At 39.4% G+C, this 12,335-nt stretch overlaps 1 protein-coding gene across 1 annotated transcript in view; it reads left to right on the plus strand.

Moving 5' to 3' along the window:
* Positions 1 to 12,335, plus strand: part of LOC101351062 (dynein heavy chain 11, axonemal) — a 334,378-nt gene that overhangs the window by 312,205 nt on the left and 9,838 nt on the right. The window contains exons 72-73 of the mRNA XM_023732310.1: positions 3,341 to 3,523; positions 3,605 to 3,720. Coding sequence (XP_023588078.1) covers positions 3,341 to 3,523; positions 3,605 to 3,720 — 299 coding nt within the window. The remainder of the gene's footprint in view (positions 1 to 3,340; positions 3,524 to 3,604; positions 3,721 to 12,335) is intronic.

The raw sequence follows: 12,335 nt of genomic DNA on the forward strand, positions 1-12,335 counted from the left end.
GCAAGGTCACACAGCTAGAAAGGAGCAATGAAGGAAACTAAATTCTGGCTGACTCGCGAAGGCATTCTGTTATCCTTCTCTATTACACTGTATTTCATACTCTGCTGCTGAAATGAGTTTAAGATTTCAGGTCCAGACAAATCACATGCCAGCTGCTAAAGCAATTCGCAAATGCGATGTGAGGACCACAAGCAGTAACCGGAGAAATCAAGGAAAGAGGAAAAGCCAGGGCTGAAGACAGGCAATCCTTTCCAATTTTTTTTTTTTTAATTGTACTTTAGATGAAGGTTTACAGAACAAATTAGTTTCTCATTAAACAATACACATATTCTTTTGTAACATTGGTTGCCAGCCCCACAATATGTCAACACTTCGCACTTCTCAACCTTGTGTTCCCTGTTACCAGCTTTCCTGTCCCCTCCTGCCTTCTTGTCCTTGCCCCTGGGCTGGTGTGCCCATTTAGTCTTTTTTGTTGTATGAGACTGTCTAATCCTTGGTTGAAGGGGGAACCTCAGGAGTGACTTCATTACTGAGCTAGAAAGGTATCCAGGGGCCATACTCTCAAAGTTTCTCCAATCTCTCTTAGACCAGTAAGTCTGGTCTTTTTTTTTTTTTTTTTTTTTCTTTTGTGAGTTAGAATTTGGTTCTACATTTTTCTCCAGCTCTCTCGGGGACCCTCTGTTGTGATTCCTGTCAAGAGCAGTCGGTGGTGGTAGCCGGGCACCATCTAGTTGTGCTGGATGCAGTCTGGTGGAGGCTGTGGTATTTGTGGTCCACTAATCCTTTGGACTAATCTTTTCCTTGTGTCTCTGGTTTTCTTCATTCTCCCTTGTTCCAGATGCGGGTGAGACCAGTAGAGTATCTTAGATGGCTGCTCATAAGCTTTTAAGACCCCAGACTCTGCTCACCAAAGTAGAATGTAGAACATTTTCTTTATAAACTATGTTATGCCGGTCAAGCTAGATGTTCCCCGAGACCATGGTCCCCACAGCCCTCAGCCCAGTAATTCGGTCCTTCACGGAGTTTGGATGTTTCTATGGAGCTTCCATGACCTTGCCTTGGACAAGCTGTGCTGGCTTCCCCAATATTATATACTGTCTTACCCTTCACCAAAATTACCACTTACCTATTGTCTATTTAGTGTTTGTCCCTCCCCAACCCCCCCTCCCTTGTGACGATCAAAGATTGTTTTTGTGTGTAAACCTTTTCATGAGTTTTTATAGTAGTGGTCTTATACAATATTTGTCCTTTTGTGATTGACTTATTTCAGCATGATGCCCTCCAGATTTATCCATGTAGTGAGATGCCTCGCAGACTCATCATTGTTCTTTATTGTTGCGGAGTTCATTGTGTGTATGTACCATAGTTTGTTTATCCATTCATCTGTTGATGGGCACCTAGATTGTTTCCATCTTTTTGCTATTGTGAACAATGCTGCAATGAACATGGGTGTGCAGATGTCTTCGTGTGATGGCTCTTATTTCTCTAGGATATATTCCTAGGAGTGGGATTGCAGGATCATATGGTATTTCTATTCTAGCTGTTTTAAGGAAGCACCATACGTTTTCCAAAATGGTTGTACCATTTTGCATTCCCACCAGCAGTGCATAAGGGTTCCAATCTCCCCGTAGCCTCTCCAACATTTGTTATTTGCTGTTTTTTGATTTGTGCCAGTAATGTCAAGGTGAGATGTTATCTCATTGTGGTTTTAATTTGATTACTTTCTAATCTTTAGTCCCTTCTAGATATTTGTTGGTTTTACCAGCTCAGTGACATTGCATAGGTAGAATAAATATGCACGTGGAGGGCTGTGTGTCAGACAGCGTATTTTTATCTTCAATGTATAAGTCTTTACTTCTTCAGGGCAACAATTAAAGAAAATAGAGGCTTCCTTATTGTTGAGAAATCTGATCTAAATTTCCCGAAGAATCTTAGGACGCACTAGCTGGGAGGCAGTGGCAGACAGTCACCACGATTAGCTTATGCTTATGGGGTCTCTTTAGTTCATGCAACTTTTCAAATGTATGTGTGTATTTTTTTTAAGTAGCAGATTACAAAATATAATACCTAACTATTGGCATTCTTCTTCCTCTGATCAGGTCTTTACCTACAAGTAAATGTAGTTAATGACAATTATATCTCTTAAATGCTAACAGTGAATAAACTGAATAAATAGTAGCTCTTCCCTGACTAGACTTGGGGATCTAAAGGAGGGGAAGTTGCTAGCATTGATGCAGCAGGCAGCTGAGACAGCTGACAGTGCCACTCTGCCCACCTCCTGGAAAACAACCCCTTCACCCCATAGAACTTGTGGATGCTGACTAGCCCTGTGGGGCCAGTTATTTTGGCCACCAAGATCCAAGTTGAGTCAGCACAACCCACAGGACATATACATGAGCAAAGGGAGCTGTCCCCAGGTAAGTACAGGTATATCTTACTGTCAAAAAGTTCAATATATATATTCTAACTAACTTAGTTTTAAGGAATATGCTATTTTATTGTTGACCTTTCTTGCAAGATATACGCCTGTGGTAAAATGACAAAGACTTTTATGGCACCACCAAATGCCAGGCACTAAGCACTTCACTTACCGAGTTAAAACTCTTTTAATACTTGCAACAACTCTGTAAGGTAAGAGCTATCATCCCATTTTACAGATTTGGAAACTATGACAGAGAGGGATTAAGTGAGATAGCTCAAAAGTGGCCAAGCTGAGCTTCAACCCCAAGTAGCTCTAAAGTCTGTGCTCAAAATCACAGGTTTGGGCCTGAGTGAGGTTTCGGCCTTTACACATGCCAGAAATTACAGTGCAGAACTGTTTCAATTTCAGGCTACCTTTTTTTTAAAGAACAAAGACAAAAAACTTTGACCATTTTTCCCACCTCAGAGATCTCATATCTATCTCTGCTCTCCTCTCTGGGAATATATAAATTTTTCTGTTCTTTGGAATCTTTATTTTATGCTGTTGCCTTTCTCTGTGTGTGAGAGGCTTCCCCACTGCACGACTGCAGGTGGCCAAATTCACATGACCACAGTGTCCATGGTACGCCCTGGAGCTGTGCATCCCAGAGGCCCTGACTGGCGTCCATCATCAGTTAGTACCACCCTTACTTACACTGCAGTTCAGTCTAAAAACTGGGCAGCTCTAAGTTCTCTTGGTTTTATCAAACAATTTAATTGCCTCTTTTAACATTTCTCCAGATTAGTAAACAATGTTGTAACCATCTTTTAAGTGCGTTAGCAGGCATCTTTGAGTTGTCATGCATTATGGTACTTAAAATAGTCACAGTGCCAAAAACAAAGTAGAAGGAGCTAAATCTGTGTGTGTTCGTGATTTAAGGTTAAGAATGTTTTGGATGACATTTTGGAAAAACTTCCAGAAGAGTTCAGCATGGCAGAGATAATGCAAAAAAACTCAAATAGAAGCCCCTATGTTCTTGTTTGCTTCCAAGAATGTGAGAGGATGAATATTCTCCTTCGAGAAATCCGTGAGTCTCTTCAACAATTAGACCTTGGTTTAAAGGTAAGTCAAATAGTGGAACTAGAGTAGACTCCACCAACTGAAAGATATCATTCACTATGTGGCCTTTTCTCTCCATACAAGGGGGAGCTAACGTTGTCTCCTAATATGGAAGCCCAGCAGTCTGCATTGAGTTACGACACAGTACCAGACACATGGGTCAAGTTGGCATATCCATCAACTTATGGCCTGGCCCAGTGGTAAGCTGCCTGCAACCTCACTGCCATTGACCCTACCAGCCTGGGTTCTTGGTTAGTGTTCTGAATTATACTTGCGAGAACTGTGAGGACTGTGCTTTGGATGTACTCAGATATTTGTGCAAACTCTGTAACCAATTTCATTTTAATTTCCTTCAATGCCAAAACTCAGTTGGAAAAAACCCTGACTCTCAACTGCCAGCAATTAAGTCAGAGTCAGACAGAAATTCAAATTCTGCCTCTTAACTTATTAGCCCTTTGATCTTGGACAAAATACCTAACCTCTTTCTGCCTGGGTTTTTCATCTGAAAAAATGGGATAGTAGAAACTCTTACTGAATTGTTATAAGATGTAAATGGACATGGAAGGCAACTTGAGTTTGCTCTCATGCCATCTTATACCTTTATTTTCCATGCCAGTGATGACTAATGCCATCCCACATAGCCAACTTTCAAAGGCTTGTAATATGGTATGCAATAAATTAGATTGCCATCAACCTGTGGGTCTGAGTACAGAAATGTTTCACGAGGCCAGGCACAGAAATTCAGGTTACTGTGGGCCACTGTGATCTCCAACTGTTACTTGGCCTTGGGGGACAATTCAGAAAGCTCACCAGGCTCTGTTTATTCTTGGCTTCTCAGTTCAGAGATTCTTTATTCCTATCTGCGTGAATCATTCTTCCATGAACCAGAATGCTACTCTGCACTTGGAGTTGGAAGGTCCAGTTAGAATCCCAAATAACTGCGCATTTTGCCCTAAGCACCTGTATTTGCCACTGGGATGGACACAAACATGGGAGCCAGAGCTGCAGTGTGTAAGCACCACAGCTGGTGGCAAATAACCACAGCAGGAAAAGTGAGCCAAACCTCTCACTGATTTCTATTAATGCTATAAATAACCAAAGTCAGCATTTTACATATCCATTCAGAGATAATTTCTATTTACAGTTAGAGTTTATGATTATTGATGACTTTGGACTGATTTCTACCATCTTATTCTGTGCTTTTAAATTTATTTTTCTTAATCTTTTTTTTTTTCAATTCAAACTTCTCTTGTCTTCTGTTGGTTGGTTTTATTTATTCCATGTTTCTTCCTGTATCATTCCTATTATCTTAGTGGTGACCCGTAATATACACACTTTTCTTTTTTCTAACAAAATGTAACATTATTTTTCCTCTGGACACTTTAACTTCTATTTGAACTAAACATCACCCACCTCCTGGACTGGAATTATAGTTCAATCTTATTTTAAACAACAGTATATTTATTTTATCTTGTCTACAATCAGTAGTTATTTTGCTTTATCAACAGATTATCTTGATTAATCTTTGGTCACTGTTGCTTTTTGCATCTCACATCTTCATTCCAGATCCCTTTTTCTTTTTGCTCAAGTATGAAATTTAGCAGGGCTTTAGGGGCGGGGGGAAGGGCTAAGAGGTAAACTCATGTTCTCTGTGTCTGAACTATCTGAACTTGGCTCATACTTTTTTTTTTTTTAAGAGATCTTTATATATTCTGGAACCAAGCACTTTGAGTGACAGGTTATTTAAAATATTTTGTCCATGTTTGTTGCTTGACTTCTCATTCTATTAACGTCTTAGAGTGACAGTTTTTAATTTTGATGAAGTCTAATTCATCACATTTCTTCTTTATGGATCATGTTTTTATGTCTTATCTAAGAACTCTTTGTCTAACATCAGGTCACAAAGATTTCCTCCTATATTTTCTTCTAAATATTTTGTAGTTTTACATTTAGATCCATTACGCATTTGTGTGTGTGTGCTTTAGGTGAAAGTTTACAGGGAAAATTAGTTTCTCATTCAAAAATGTATACACAAATTGTTTTGTGATACTGGTTTCAATCCTCCCAATGCATGAGCACACTCCCCTAGTCCCTTTCCACCCCAGGTTCCCTATGTTCATCCATCCAGTTGTCCTGTCCCTTCCTGTCTTTTCATCTTTGTTTAAGGCAGGTGTTGCCCATTTAATCTTTTATGCTTGATTGAATTAAGAAGCATGTTCCTCACATTATTATTTGTTTTATAGGCCTGTCTAATCTTTTGCTGAAAGGAAGACTTCAGGAGTGGCTTTAGTTCTGAGTTAGCAGGCTGTCCAGGGGCCATAGTCTCAATTCTGTTCCATTGGTCTCTGTGTCTGTCGTTGTACCAGTACCAGGCTGTTCTAACTACCAGGGCAATACAGTACGTTCTGAGATCAGGTAGTGTGAGACCTCCTCCTTTTTTCCAATAATACTTTACTTATCAGGGGCCTCCTTCCTTTCCGTATAAAGTTTTGGTGATTAGTTTTCCTGTCTCATTAAAGAATGCTGCTGGTATTTGGATTGGAATTGCATGATATCTATAGATCAACTTGGGTAGTATTGACATTTTCACAATGTTGAGTCTTCCTATCCATGAACATGGTATGTTTTTCTATTTATTAGGTCTCTTTTGGTTTCTTGCAATAGTGTTTTGAAGTTTTCTTTGTATAGGACTTTTATGTCCCTGGTTAGATTTATTCCTCACTAGTTTATCTTTTTAGGGGTTATTATAAATGGTATTGTTTTCCTGATTTCCTTTTCAAAGTTTTCTTTGTTGGTGTATACGAATCCAACTGATTTTTGTTCGTTGATCTTGAATCCTGCTACTCTGCTGAATCTTTCTATTAGTTCCAGTAGTTTTCTTGTGGAATCTTTGGGGTTTTCTATGTATAGGATCATATCAGCTGAGAACAGGGATATTTTTACTTCTTACTTTCCATTTTGGATGCCCTTTATTTCTTTTTCTTGCCTTACTGCTCTAGCTAGGATTTCTAGCACAATATTAAATAGGAGTGGTTACAAAGGGCATCCTTGTCTTGTTCCCGTTCTCAGGGTGAATGCTTTCAGCCTCTCTCTATTGAGAATGATGTTGGCTGTTGGTTATATATAGATGCCCTTTATTTTGTTGAGGAATTTCCCTTCTATTCCAATTTTATTGAGAGATTTTATTAGGAATGGGTGTTCGACTTTATCAAATGCCTTTCCTGCATCGATTGAGATAATCATGTTATTTTTTGTTCTGTTTATGTGGTGGATTATGTTGAGTGCTTTTCTAATGTTGAACCATCCTTGCATACCTGGTATGAATCCTACTTGGTTGCTGTCTTAGTCATCTAGTGCTGCTCTAACAGAAGTACCACAAATGGATGGCTTCAACAAAGAGAAGTTTATTCTCTCACAGTCCAGTAGGCTACAAGTCCAAATTCAGGGTATCAGCTCCAGGAGAAGACTTTCTGTCTCTGCCAGCTCTGGAGGAAGGTCCTTGTGATGCATCAGTCTTCCCTTGGTCTGGGAGCATCTCAGCACAGGAACCTAAGGTCCAAAGGATGTGCTCTGCACCCAGCACTGCTTTCTTGATGGTGTGAGGTTCCCATGTGTCTCTGCTCGCTTCTCTCTTATATCTCAAGAAACTGGATTAAGACACTATCTAAACCTCATCAGTATAACCTCATCATAGTGATAGAGTTTACAGCACATAAGGAAATCACATCAGGTTTACAAAATTGTACACAATCATACAGTACGGGGAATTATGACCCAACCAAGTTGACAGATATTTCTGGGGGACACAATTCAATCCACTACAGTCACGGTGTATTATTTCTTTGATATGATGATGACTTCTACTGGCTAGAGTTTTGTTGAGAATTTTTGCATCAATATTCATTAGAGATACTGGTCTGTAATTTTCTTTTTTTGTTGTGTCTTTGCCTGGCTTTTGGTATCAGGGTTATGCTGGCTTCATAGAATGAATTCAGAAGTATCCCTTCCTTTTCTATGCTCTGAAATAGTTTCAGTAGTATTGGTATAAGCTCTTCTCTGATGTTTGGTAGAATTTTCCAGTGAAACCATCCAGGGCAGAGCTTCTTTTTATAGGGAATTTTTTTTATTACCTCTTCAATCTCTCCTTTTGTTATGGATCTGTTCAGATTTTCTATCTCAGTTTGTGTTAGTTTAGGTAGATAGTGTGTTTCTAGAAATTTGTACATTTCCTCTAGGTTCTCAAATTTGTTGGAGTATAATTTTTCATAGTATTCTCTTATGATCCTTTTTATTACAGTTGAGTCTGTTGTAATGTCCCCCATCTCATTTCTTATTTGGGTTATTTGCTCCCTCTTTGTTTTTCCTTTGTCAGTTTGGTCAATGGTTTGTCGATTTTGTTGGTTTTTTCAAAGAATCAACTTTTGGTCTTGATTCTTTCGATTGTTTTTCTGGTCTTTATTTCATTTATCTACTCTAGTCTTTATTACTTCCTCTTTTCTGGAGCCCATCGGCTTTTTCTTTTGTTCCCTATTTGTTTGAGTTATAGGGTTAACATTTTTATTTGGGTCTGTTCTTTTTTGATGTGTTTACTGCTATAAATTGACCTTTAAACACTGCCTTCGCTGTGTCCTGAAGGTTTTGGTATGATGTGTTTTCATTTTCATTTGATTCTAGGAATTTTTTGATTCCCTCTTTGATTTCTTCTATTATGCAATTGTTTTTAAGCAACGTGTTATTCAGTTTCCATGTATTTGATTTTTTTTCCCTTGCTTTTCCTGTTATTGATGTCTACTGTTATGGCATTGTGATCATAGGGAATGCTTTTTATTATTTCAGTGTTTTTGATTTAATTGAGGGTTGCTTTGTGGCCTAAAATGTGGTCTATTCGGGAGAATGTTCCATGTGTGGTGGAAAAGAATGTATACTGTGCTGCTGTTGGGTGGAGTGTTCTACATATATCTATGAGGTCAAGTTGGTTGATTGTGGCCTTTAGCTCTCCTGTATCTTTGCTGAGTTTCTTTCTAGATGTTCTGCCCTTTACTAAGAGGGTGTGTTGAAGTCTCCTACTATTACTGTAGAACTGTCAGTGTCTCTTTTCAGTGCTGTTTATTTATGTATATTGGAGCCCTGTTGTTGATGCAAAGATATTACAGTTATATCCTCTTGGTGGACTGTCCCTTTAATCATTATATAATGTCCTTCCTTCACTTTTATGGTTGACTTTGCCTTAAAGTCTATTTTATCTGAGATTAGTATTGCCACTCCTGCTTACTGTTTGCTTGACATATTTTTTCCATCATTTGATTTTTACTATATTTGTGTCCTTGTCTCTAATGTGTGTCTCTTGTAGATAACATATTGAGTCATTTTTTTTTCCAAAAATCCATTCTGCAACTCTGTCTCTTTATGTATGCATTTAAGCCATTTATATTCAGTGTGATTATTAACAGGTATGAGTTTACAACTGTCATATTGCTGTGTTTGTGTTTGTGTGTGTGCTGATGTCTTCTTTGTTCCTCTTCCTTTCCTGTGCTGAGTTCCCTTTGTTTGTGGATTTTCTTCTTTTTTCTTTTGTTATTATTGATTTTGCGTTTACTGAGTCTTTATGGTTTCTTTTTTATGAGTAGGTTTGTTAACTTTCTTTGTGGTTACCTTGAAATTTATCTTTGAAAGTTTGAACCAGAGAGGCAGGGCCAAGATGGCAGAGTACTCAGATGCTTCCGGTGGACCCTCTTACAACAAAGACCCGAAAAAACAAGTGATTTGACTATATATGGCAATCTGGGAGCCCTGAATATTAAAGGCAGAGTTGAGGAACCAGACTGAGGGGCAGGAGGAGGGAGAGATGGTTCGGAAGCAGTGAGGAGTTGCCAGACCAGACCTGGTGAGAGCCTGAGCCCTTCAGGCCTGAGCAGCTTGTGGGTGAGCGGTGAGGCACGCAAGAAGCAGTGCTCAGGAGGCGCGTTTTCCGCACTAAGAGAAACCCACCACCACAGAGTCTATATGGCCACCCAGAACCAGTGAGAAGCAGCCTCACTGACAAAAGATAATTGCTTGCGTATGACTTACCATGCGGATCAAAAAAACCCCCTTAGGGAAAAACCTCTCTCCCATTTACCTCCCCGCTCCCTGCTCTGCACTAGGTCCTGGACTGGATTCAGCAATGGCTGAGTCCCCTGGGCTGGAAGTAGGATCCATCATACGCCCGGAGCTATTCTCCCTGCCTTGGAGAGTGAACAAATTAACAAACAGGAAAAAATAAACTGCCGGCTCCCCTAAGCCAGGAACCCAGGGTAGGAACAGCTCCTTTGCCTAGGCCTAGGCATACGGGATCCACAAACTTTGAGTGCCTTTCCCCCTACACAGACTTGTGTGGGCCCATCTCAACAGCGTTGGCCCTCATTACCGCAGTACAACAGGGTATATACAAGAAGTCTAACTTCAACTGTTTCAGCTGTGAAGTGGCAGGTTCTTGACATTTGACACTGCTCTGCCCATTAAGTAGGGTCTTCACCTACCCACTTCAGGGGCCTGAGGACTGGTGACTCCACCCACGCCACCTAGCCACCTGCAATAGGGGCCCATGAATAAGAGGTGCCCTCCAGTCCTTACAGCCAACAGCATTAGCTGCTTATATTCTGGCTGCAAAACCCACCTACCTACACGCTCTAGGGAACAGGGACATGCCTTCCTCCTGGACACCTGGGGGCAGCCGTCAGCCCCCTGCCTTGCTCAGAATGTGTCCCCCTGCTGCGGCAAGATGCCTGTGCCTACACCAATCACCCATGCCTGTCTAGGACTGTAGGTGAGAGCCTATGCCACACACTTGGCTATCTACCTGGGCACCTGAGCTGAATCCATACAGGAGGAGTGGGCACACTCCTGAGCTCACATACCCAGTAACACATCTAACCACCTGGTGACAGGACATTAGAGTTTCAGAGGTGCCAATAATCAAACGAGCTCATATGAGCAGCCTATTGGGGCGCATCAAAACAAAACAAGAAACTAGGACACAGTAAGCAAACGTAAGATAAATAAACATAATAACTTATTGATGGCTCGGAGACAACAGTCAATATCAAATCACATAAAGAGGCAATCCATGATGGCTTCAGCAAGCTCTCAAAATAAAGAATCTAGAAATTTTCCAGAGGAGGAAAATTTCTTGGAATTACTGGAGGAAAAATACAACAGATTAATATACAAAACTCTTCAATAAATTAGGAAGGAAATTAAGGAAAACGCAGAACACCCAATACAGGAAATTAAAAAGATCAGAGAAGAGCATAATGACAAATTTAACAGGCTGCAAGAATCCATAGAGAGACAGCAATCAGAAATCCAGAAGATGAACAATAAAGTTGGAGAATTAGACAACTCAATAGAAGGTCACAGGAGCAGAATTGAGGCAATGGAAATAAGAATTTTAGTGAGATTGAAGATAAAGCACTTGACACCAACTTATTTGAGAAAAAAATCAGATGAAAGGATTTTAAAAAATGAAGAAACTCTAAGAATTATGTGGGATTCTATCAAGAGGAATAACCTACGAGTGACTGGAGTACCAGAATGGAGTTGGGGGACAACAGAAAATACAAAGAGAATTGTTGAACATTTGTTGGCAGAAAACTTCCCTGATACCCTGAAAGATGAGAAGATATCTACCCAAGATGATCATTGAACCCCACATAAGCTAGATCCCAAAAGAAAGTCACCAAGACATATTATAATCACACTTGCCAAAACCAAAGATAAAGAGAATTTTAAGAGCAACTAGGGATAAATGAAAAGTCATCTACAAAGGAGAGTCAATAAGAATAAGCTTAGACTACTCAGCAGAAACCATGCAGGAAAGAAGGCAATGGGATGACATATATAAAGCCTTGAAGGAAAAAAACTCTCAGCCAAGAATTATATATCCAGCAAAACAGTCTCTCAAATATGATGGCGAAATTAGTGCATTTCCAGATAAACAGAAGTTTAGGAATTTGCAAAAACCAAACAAAATTACAAGAAATACTAAAGGGAGTCCTCCGATTAGAAAATCAGTAATATCAGATAACAACCCAAGACTAGAACACAGGACAGAGCAACTAGATATCAACCCAGAGAGGGAAGACACAAAAGTAAATCAAAGCTAAAACACTGATAAATAGGGAAACAGATGTCAGTGTGTAAAAGATAACAACATTAAAACAAAAAAGAGGGACTTAAAAAATGTAGACATAGATTTTTCATATGAAGAGGAAGTCAAGGCAATACAAAGAAATAAAAGACTGGTATACACTTAGAAAAATAGGGGTAAATATTAAGGTAACCACAAAGGAAACTAACAATCCTACAAGTCAAAATAAAAAACTAGAAAAATATAAAGACTCAGCAAACACAAAATTAACAACAATGAAAAAGATGAAAACAAAATACATAAAGAAAAACGACTCAGCACAGAAAATTAAGTGGAACAAAGAAAAACTCTGAACAACACACCAAAAAAGACATCAAAATGACAGCACTATACTCCTACCTATCAATAATTACACTGAATGTAAATAGAGTAAATGCACCAATAAAGAGACAGAGAGTGGCAGACTGGATCAAAAAACACGATCCGTCTATGTGCTGCATACAAGAGACACACCTTACACTTAAAGACACAAATGAACTAAAACTCAAAGGATGGAAAAAAGTGTATCAAGCAAACAACACTCAAGGAAGAGCAGGAGTGGCAATATTAATCTCTGACAAAATAGACTTTAAAGTAAAATCCACCACAAAGGATAAGGAAGGACACTATATAATGATTAAAGGGTCA

This window comes from Trichechus manatus, unplaced genomic scaffold, assembly GCF_000243295.1.
Source record: "Trichechus manatus latirostris isolate Lorelei unplaced genomic scaffold, TriManLat1.0 scaffold00050, whole genome shotgun sequence".
Lineage (NCBI taxonomy): Eukaryota > Metazoa > Chordata > Mammalia > Sirenia > Trichechidae > Trichechus > Trichechus manatus.